We start from the raw sequence: 9,208 nt of genomic DNA on the forward strand, positions 1-9,208 counted from the left end.
CAAACAAAAATTCGTGTTTAAATCGAGAACATTAAGTATCGATTTATCTGATATCCTGGATAAAATTCGTCTGCTTGTTTTTATTGGATTTTCGCTATCAAGTCTAAAGTCTAAGTTAGTGAGCAATTGTTTTCCCTACAAGTTTTACGTTTGATATTGGCACTGACTAATTGTAAAGTATTGTACAACTCTATTATCATGTTTTCATTTGGGAACAAGAAACCAAATCCTGCTCCTAAAGCAAAATCTACGGCACCTCAAGCCGCAGGAGGAAAAAATAGGAATCTAGCACAGGTACAGTCAGTATTAAATGAAATTGTTATGATTTTTCCCCGTGACTTAAAGTTATGTTGTGCATTAGTTTGGATTTCTAGACATGGGATTTCAAACTGATAACATGACAGGAGCAGATGATAGTGATGATGAAGATTTGGAAGCTGAACTTTCTGCCTTGACACAAGGGTCAACAAAGAACCGCCAGAAGAAACGTAAGAATATACAAATGAAAAAGTAAAATGCTATGACTTAGAAAATCCAATATTCATATCACTACTTTATATCTTTTCCCTACATTTATTTAGTCTTTGATGGTTATTGTAGTGTGAATTTTAAACATGACTAATTAAGAAGAATATAGAGTAGTATAAAAAAGCTGGAATTCATAGGCTACACTATACAGTACTAGACAGTTCCTCTTTAAAAAGTACAGGAATAGTTTTCAAATCATAATCATTTTCCACAAATTTTAACCAATTTCTTTTTTATTTTTCCAAAGCCACAAAAAAACTTATTTCAGAGAAAGAATTGGCTGCCATGGTTTCTAGTAGTTTGGCTGATCTACCTTCAGATGCTGAAATATCCGACATTGATGATGCAGAAGTTGAAGTTTGTACTTGTATATAGTAAAGGTTAACATTTTAACATTAATGTTATTTATTATTCAGGATGAGCTTGGTGAGCTTTGTGAAGAAGCATCAGATTCAGATTCATCGGATAAACCAGTAAATAAAGAGCCTTCATTAAATGTGGAGGAAATGATAAAACTTTTAACGGAAAGGATAGATATGTACAAATTGGCTGAAAATAATGCTACTAAAATAGGTGACACAACAAAAGCAAGAAGGTGTAATTTTATTTTTAAATTTTGTGGGGATTGTGATTGTAATAAAAATTCTTTCAGATTTAACAGAGGAGTTACATCTTTAAACGGTTTACTAAAGCAAGCTCGTTCAGGAAAACCGATTGCCATGGAAGATATTCCTCCTCCGCTCGCAGATTCAAATAAAGCTATCCAAAGTACGTGAGTTTAATAGCTGCAATTGCTCTGTTATATGCAACAAACAAAAAAAAGTATTTTTACTTCTAATTTTTTTTTTTTAATTTTCAGAACCAATTCCGAAAGAAGACATTACAAATAATCCCAGTATTTTCGATGCACCGATTCCCTCACTCGAAGTCAACGTTCCTCCTCCAATCCTTCCAGTACCAATACCTGTACGAGTTGCCCCTTTACCGCCGAATATTGTACCACCTATCACTCCAAGAGTAAAAGTTCCCAAACTTGCTGTCGAAGAAGATCAACAAGTAGAATCTGGCGAAGGACTTTTGATTCTACCGTCAACAAGTATTCGCACTTTCAATTAATAAGGACTTGGGTTTAATTCTTTCTTTTGTAGTTCCTTCGGACATCGAAAATGCATTGGCACGTAGACAGGAGTTGAAAAATGCAGCATTGCAAGCTAAACGCACTGGAGATCAAGCAAAAGCTTTGCAGTTCGTCCGTCTAGTCAAAGTATATCATGCATTTATTTTTATTTCATCCTTAAGAACGATATTTTCAACATGTTTTATTGTGTATTTTTAGGTTTGTGATCAGATGATTGATTCTGTGAAACAGGGTGTATCTGTGGATTGGTCGAGCTTGCCTTCAATTGATATGGGAAGTGAGGGTAGCGTTGCTTTGAGTACAGTTGAAACTAAATCTGTAGAAATGAAACCCGAAAATTCAGCTCAACAAAATGATATCGTACCTCCTGCAATGGATGTAGCAAATGAGCAGAGCGTACCAGTGCAAGCTCCTGTAATACCCGTTCCCCAATCCACAATGGAAGCGCTCGAGCAACGTTTAGCCAAATATCAAAGTATAATGCAGCAAGCCCAAGAAGAAGGAAATAGTTCAAAAGCACGGCGGTTTGGTAGAATTGTCAAGCAATATCAAGATGCGATCAAGCTTTTCAAACTTGGGAAACCAATACCATTCGACGAACTGCCAGACCCTCCAGGTATTGTTTATTTTTCACTGTGAAGTATTTTGCAATTAGGTAAAATTTTTTTTTTCTCTTTAGGGTATCCTCCCATTCCTGGAGCACCACGAAAGGCAGAAGAGATGGAGGGACCCGTAATAACTCCAGCGCAGTCGAGTGAAACCCCACCGTCAGAGACTACCATAAGGAATCCTGAAAATCCTTCAACAATACAACCTCCAACCAGTACCCTGATTCCAGCACAATCACAGAAAATTTCACCGACAAAAACTCCTTTGGCCACTCGACAAGATAAACAGTTGGCTATGTTGCTGGAACGGCAGAGTTTGTTCAAACAAGCTGCTCTGGAAGCGAAGAAATCTAATGAAATTGAGTTAGCCAAGGAATATCTGCGAATGGCCAAAGGAATCGATCCTTTGATAAGCGCCAATAAATGCGGAGTTCCTGTTGATATGGATACGGTAATTTTGATATATTCTTTCGTCAGAGACAAATCGCTCATTTCAAGTTACAGTTGCCGATTCCCCCGCAAATGAAACTTCGCTCAACCACAGACAAACACGGTTCATCAAAAGAACGTGCACCAGCAGATGATTTTGTTATACTTTCTAGCGAAGAGTGTGTGTCCATACCAACGTTGGAACAAAAAAATATCTTTGCTCAGTTGGAAGCTGATTTATTAACTCAATTAAAGGCAAGAATTAAATACGTACATGTCACACTTATCCATAATAACATTTGGTGCTTTACAATAGATGTGCTCCGATAACAGAGAGCACTACAAACTGATGGGAGACATTGCAAGCGCCAATCGTTTTGACCAATTGGCTCTCCACACTCGAAAAGATTTGGACGTGATACGGAGCTCAGCCATGCGAGGTGATGTAGTTCCACGGTGGAAAAATGAAATGCGAACTTTTTCAATTGTCAAGTATGCCGATAACTATAATATGTTTAATATTTTTTCTAAATTTGATGTTGAAAATCTTTAAACTTATGTTCGAAAAAGGTGCTGTACCGATTTAAAGGATGACGATATGGAAGTGACTATTCTTAGAGGGCTTTCCTACAATGTAGCAAATCCCAAGACTATTGATACTTATGTACGATTCGAAGTTCCTATCCCGAATACTGAAACCCCGACGAGAGAGAAGACGAACACTGTCAAAGATACAAATAGCCCTGAATATAACGAAAATTTTCACGTGGCCATTAGTCGACAATCACGAACTCTACTCCGCATTTTCAAAGCAAAAGTCATAAAATTTGAAGTTTGGTCTAAAGGGTATATTTTAAAATGAACTTTTATTTTTTAATGATTATTTTATTTATATATATATATATATATTTTTTTTTTTAGTGGGTTCCTGCGCAGTGACGTTTTGATTGGCACAGCATCAGTAAAACTATTGAACCTATTAAACCATTGTCAGATCCATGAGGCCGCTGATGTGAGTATTAGACTGTTATTATCTTCCAAAATGGTCACATTTAACGATTGCGTGTTGTAATTTTCAGTTAATGGATGGAAGAAAGCCGGTGGGCGGTAAACTTGAAGTAAAAATCAGACTTCGAAATCCTATTGTCGGGAAAGAAATGGAGCAAGTCCAAGAAAAATGGACTGTTCTTACGTGTTGATACATAAAGTAAATCAAGTTAGTTTAAGTGAACTAACGTGTATACTGTATACTATCAACGTTGTAATTGAAGACGAGGGAAGTGAAACATTAAATTCATTATCTCTGATGATTAATATAAACTACTTGAATGCCGAAAAGTTGCCTGCATTCTTATTTTAATTGCTCGTTAATTGTTATTCCTTATTGTTAAGTTTAAGTCTAGATCTTTGAAAATTTTTTGATTTTTCGGTTGATAGTTAGAAAATAATTTATTCACTATACCTTATTCGGTTGTTCCACATGTCCTGAAATTTGAATCCTAAAACGAATAACAGGTACACTGACTTAACTTAAGGTAATTAAATCGTCGTTACTGTTTTCTTTTTTTGAGCCATACTGGTGAATTCCATCTTCTAACGCATCATTTCATATAAATTTAGAAACAGAAAAGGAGATACAAGTCAAATGTAGCGTTAATTGATATATTCCGAACCAGCAGTCAGAAACGACTGATCCTTAAAATGACACCGAGGAGACACATTTACATGAACACAAATGTACAGAACGGTACGCCATAAAGAACACGGATGCAAGGAGCCCTTAAAGTTCGAAGTGTTCACAGTTTAGCAAGCACTATACTAATCGACATCATACCGGATGGCAATGCCAAAAACCCCATCACATCTAACAGAAAACCCAGATAAGCATCAAAGGAAGAATATAGACGTGATGTACTAAAAGTGCAAGGAAATCAAAACAAAAATTTCGTTTGACTGATTTTACGTGATTTGAACGGATGAAAGAAAGGGACGAGCAGTAAAGGTCAAGTATGAAGGTCAAAAGAAACAGAAGTTAGTTGACGTGTCTCGATAAAGCAGGTTGAAAACATTACAGGAAGATTACAACTGTTTCCCGTGGACATATATGAAAAATAATTCTCTTGCTTCCAAGCTAATGAGGGTTGAGTACCCTCTCGTATGAACATAAACAACAACAAAAAAGTAGATAGTAGCGTTGGGCGAAAAATGTAAGTACTCCGTGAAACAGAAAAGAGGTTTGAAACAAGAAGATTTTCGAACAGTCGCCAAACGGTTGAGATCTCTGCAATATTTAGACACGCGACAAATGCTGCAGGAGACTCGACGGACAGAAAGCTTCCAATTTTCCCAGAACATAGAGCAATGGCAGCGAAACCCCGTTGATGACCTAAGGTAAAAGTAGATTATAAAATGGTCAACACACATTGAAAGAAACTTACAGTGCGAGCGATGTATCCCATCGGTTCTGGATAATGATGGGTGAGAAGGGCTAAGAGAGCAGTAAAAGAGCACAGCCCGGCAGTAAAAAGTATGAAGAACGGTAGCTCTTTTTTCGGATAAACACTAACTTCGTGAAAAGCTGCAAATATGTTCACCAACAGTTATTAAATATGATCAGTCAAAGAGTTAATTTTAGATGTAAATACCTGGAAGAAGTTCCCTATCGGCACATTCAGTACAGCTAGGATAGGGATAGAACAGATGACCCTTCTCCAATGGGTACGGGATCATGCGAAAAGTTCCTTCCCATGTGCAGTGTAGCAAATGCAGTGCGCCTTCTACTCTTTTCCAATGGGATAGATGGAAAAATGCATACGCCACAGCTTCCGAGTCCCCCCGTTTAAGGATGTGTTCGGGCGGCAAACACAATGGCTTTGTTTCTAACAAATACTGAACGCAGGAAAATTAATCAAAACAGAATACATTCAATCAATTTAAAAAAAAAAAACTGTTGCTTGCATACCTTTGGTACGTGAGGATTGAACTCAACAGCTCGATGTATGGCTTCGACAGCTGACATTTCCGATGGGGTTAATCCTCGTTTACTAGCCAAATCAGGAGAAAACCTGCAGGAGTAAAAATGTGAAACCTTTAATACAAAGTTCTGTTGCACTAGTTTCTATCAAATTCACTTGTCAGCCACAGCTCTGGCTTTAAGCAAAGCTGCTGTGTAACATATCGTGGCACTTTTCGGTAGTGTAATGTCATCATAGCGCGCTAAGACGGCCTGGACGTCAGCGTAGGCTTGCATTTCTAGGAGAGCCTCTAAAAGATTCTCATGAATGTTAAGCATAGAGAGAATAGGTGTAACTTCCTTCGTTAACTGATATTAAAAGGAAATTAATTAACCGGTGTAAAGAAAGTAGTCCCAATTAAAAAAAAACTACACTTACATCGCGAAACATTTTCACAGCCTCCTTCAATTTACCTAATTTCCTTGCACACATGGCCAGGCGCCGTTTTACACATATCAATACATTAGTATCTCGTCCTTAAACAAAAAATCCAAAATGAAATATGGAAAACATAAATATTAGGGGTGCCAATTTACGGTGTAATCCTTCTGCTAAGGATCCTTGGTGTTGGTTCTGTTGAGATTTACGGTACGATGCTTCGGCAGCTTTCAAAGCCTGTTTTAATAGTTGTTCTGCTTCAAAAACAGAGGAAGCATCTTCCTCTGCCAACAAAAGAAGGGCTGGAGCGCATTCTGGATTAAGAACTAATGCCTCTTTGGCCGCACTCACTCTAGCAGCAGGATTTCGTTCCCTCCAGGCAGTGGCCATAACTATGTGCACAAAAGTTTTATTGATATTGAATGTATCTAAAACTGACCTTAATTTTTCATTTAAAAAATGTAACTTGATTGTTACTTCTTAATTGCATAGCACTTACTCTCATAATCTTGCTTGCCGGCATCAGCTTCACACGTAAAGTACGTCTGATGATCTTGTGCAGAGAGGTTCATATCATAGTATGTCAAGGGATCCTTTCCAGTACTGGAAGTAAATCTCTGATATTCCCCTCCACGTAAGAGATTCAATGGATTCCTCCATACCTTGCATTCTAGAAACAAATTTAGCCACTAGAATAAACTTAATACAATTTGTTTATTACCTGGTACAGTAGCTTGAGGAGTATTGTTGTTGGTGCTTGGAGTAGATGGCTCACTGCTATTAGATTCACCACCCCCTAGCCATGGACTTAGATGATTAAGGGATACTTGTTCAATAAAAGAAGTTCCATATTTTCGGAAATACCACCATTCAAATATCTACAAAGCAATTGCAATAACTGGTTATTTTCTAAAAACTGACTAGAACCAAATATATCAAATTTAAGGTTTTGGAAGGTTTACCAATATCAGTCCAGAAATAAGTGAAGATGTTCCAGTAAGTGCAACATAGAACTTGGGAGTCAAAGTGCTCAGGAACATTGTTGCTGAAAATCATGGCTTAACTTAGTATTTTTTATTTTATTTGGTAATTTATGAAGGAAAACACTAACCCATTGCAAGTGTATCTGAGATTTTGAGTGGACCACTCAGGTAATACAAAAGAAACACAACAAGCACAATCCAGAAAATCCACAGGTAAATCCAGAATTTACGAAAAATATCTGCAATAGATAAAATTATTAAAAATGCATAGAATCAACTTATTGTTTTTAATTTAAACGTCGAAGATTTCTGGTATAAACAGGGACGAATAATGGTAAACAATATAACATACTACATTGGAAGTCACAAGGATGCTTAGTTAAATATGATGTTAAATCAAGTGGGGTACAAAGTTCTTGTCTTTAATTTCCTGGATCACGTATTCACGTTTGACACAAAAATGTGTGCTTACAAATAGTGTTTTTTGCCTCCTTAATAGAAAATAGAGGCGATTCGGCCATCGGACTCCATACCATAAATAAATATAAACTTCAGAACTAGGGCTGTGGCCCGGGCGATGAAAACCCGGGCCACCGCCCGGGCTGAACGAAAAAAAACCCAACCCGACTCGACCCACCGAGGCATTTTTTTTAACGGGGCGGGCGACGGGTTGAACCCCCGGGCCCGCGGGCCAACCCGAGCGGTGGCGCCATCTAGTAGTCAAATAGAGAAGCTCGTTATTCTCTATGCCTGCGGCCTCAAAATATTGCCGCCAAATGCTCTACGATAATTTCGTAGCATGAAAAGTAAGATAAGTGGTAGAAAAGGGCGTTCAGGGGTGTTCAGAAGACAGAATTGACGTGTCACTGTTGGAAGAAGAAGATAATTAAGAAATTTAGGGAATTTTTTTAAGTTTGTAAAAAAAAAAGTGTGTTTGACCCGATTTTTTACCCGGGCCGTTACCCGACCGGTATAAATTTTTTGACCCATGGGTTGGCCCGGGCCAAACCCGGTCACTCAGTTGGCCCAACCCGCTACGACCCGCGGAAGAAGAAAAACCCGTCTAAAAAACCCATAAAAAAAAACCCGCTAAAAACGTCCCGGGCCACAGCCCTATTCAGAACTCGGAAGAAGCAAAATATTGTAAGGCCCGTCAGAAGTATCAGCACCTTTTTTTAGCTGGACTATGAATTGAAGTTGTAGTTGTCTGCAAGCCCTCTGATGACTATTCGTCGAACTAAAATAGAAAACGTTTTATTCATTTTTGCATTTTTCAGATAGGCGCGAGTGCGAGTCGTAAAAAGAAAATATTTTCTTAACCTGATCGATTTCCACCCATGTAATTTCATAATCTATATATAATAAAACAACAAGCTTTTGGGGGAGGAGCCTGTGTCTGTGTCAACAATGTGTCAACACAGGCTCCTCCCCCAAAAGCTTTTGGGGGAGGAGCCTGTGCCTGTCACGGACATTTGGGGGAGGAGCTTATTCATGTCGCAATGCGATCGCTGTGATTGGTCAGTCTCAAATCACCACCAGATGTCTATAGCATCGCCGTGATGACGCAATCTTTGGTGACGCAACAACCAGCATCACCACCAGATGTCAGCATCGCCGTAATGACGAAATCTATAGTCACTGGGCAGATTTCCCACGATAAAATCTATTACGGGCAGATGATTAAGCTACAGGAAAGCGAATAGCAAAAGAGTTCGAATTTACACTAGACAAAAATTCCCCGGATTTAAACGGGGCTCAGGTTACTCGTTACTTTGTTTATAAACCTGGAAATTCATTTGATTGTTGAATATGATTTTTAAAATATTTATAAATAGGATATATATATATATATATATATATTTATAATAGGTGATTTCTAATTTTGGAAATTTCCGCTAGATGTTCTAACTTCTAACTGTTAAAGTACCTTACAAAGTTGAATTTTTCAACTTTTAAGTTTTGCATTATTTTTTTAACTAGGCCTAGTTTGTTTATGTCTTGAATCTCACAGGAAATATTATACGTACAACTAAAATCGATTTCAGAGAAGATTATTTCCCCCTTAGTAATTTTTCCATATTTTTACGCCTTTTTTACGGTACGAATACTGAAAACAAAAAAACAGCTAGA

The 9,208-nt window shown here is 37.8% G+C and overlaps 2 protein-coding genes across 2 annotated transcripts; one reads left to right on the forward strand and one right to left on the reverse strand.

Moving 5' to 3' along the window:
* Positions 1–54: 54 nt before the first annotated feature.
* On the forward strand, positions 55–4,041 carry LOC124203575 (coiled-coil and C2 domain-containing protein 1-like). Its single transcript, XM_046600245.1, has 14 exons — positions 55–294; positions 362–488; positions 776–885; positions 945–1,123; positions 1,181–1,296; positions 1,388–1,624; positions 1,677–1,792; positions 1,865–2,282; positions 2,346–2,725; positions 2,779–2,958; positions 3,020–3,195; positions 3,274–3,549; positions 3,625–3,715; positions 3,783–4,041. Exons 1-14 carry the CDS (start codon positions 199–201, stop codon positions 3,900–3,902), a joined length of 2,622 nt encoding a protein of 873 aa, XP_046456201.1. The 5' UTR covers positions 55–198; the 3' UTR covers positions 3,903–4,041.
* Positions 4,042–4,351: 310 nt separating this feature from the next.
* Positions 4,352–8,220, reverse strand: LOC124203576 (protein ST7 homolog). Its single transcript, XM_046600246.1, has 13 exons — positions 8,202–8,220; positions 7,551–7,635; positions 7,207–7,317; positions 7,058–7,140; positions 6,817–6,973; positions 6,595–6,765; positions 6,254–6,487; positions 6,096–6,193; positions 5,835–6,025; positions 5,666–5,768; positions 5,349–5,592; positions 5,142–5,281; positions 4,352–5,089 (listed from the first exon to the last, which is right to left on the reverse strand). The coding sequence occupies exons 2-13, from the start codon at positions 7,612–7,614 to the stop codon at positions 4,994–4,996; spliced, it is 1,692 nt and encodes a 563-aa protein (XP_046456202.1). The 5' UTR covers positions 7,615–7,635; positions 8,202–8,220; the 3' UTR covers positions 4,352–4,993.
* Between the last annotated feature and the right edge of the window lie 988 nt (positions 8,221–9,208).

This window comes from Daphnia pulex, chromosome 10 (assembly GCF_021134715.1).
Source record: "Daphnia pulex isolate KAP4 chromosome 10, ASM2113471v1".
Classification (NCBI taxonomy): domain Eukaryota; kingdom Metazoa; phylum Arthropoda; class Branchiopoda; order Diplostraca; family Daphniidae; genus Daphnia; species Daphnia pulex.

Bases quoted from the DNA above. Each gene is read 5' to 3' on its own strand.
- LOC124203575 (XM_046600245.1), top strand. From the start codon at position 199: ATGTTTTCATTTGGGAACAAGAAACCAAATCCTGCTCCTAAAGCAAAA. The intron at 1,297-1,387 runs GTACGTGAGTTT...TTTAATTTTCAG, and splicing joins TTCAAATAAAGCTATCCAAA to AACCAATTCCGAAAGAAGAC. The intron at 3,196-3,273 runs GTATGCCGATAA...TGTTCGAAAAAG, and splicing joins CGAACTTTTTCAATTGTCAA to GTGCTGTACCGATTTAAAGG.
- LOC124203576 (XM_046600246.1), bottom strand. From the start codon at position 7,614: ATGGTATGGAGTCCGATGGCCGAATCGCCTCTATTTTCTATTAAGGAG. The intron at 5,769-5,834 runs GTGAATTTGATA...TTACTCCTGCAG, and splicing joins GCCAGAGCTGTGGCTGACAA to GTTTTCTCCTGATTTGGCTA. The intron at 5,593-5,665 runs GTATGCAAGCAA...TCCTGCGTTCAG, and splicing joins TCAATCCTCACGTACCAAAG to TATTTGTTAGAAACAAAGCC.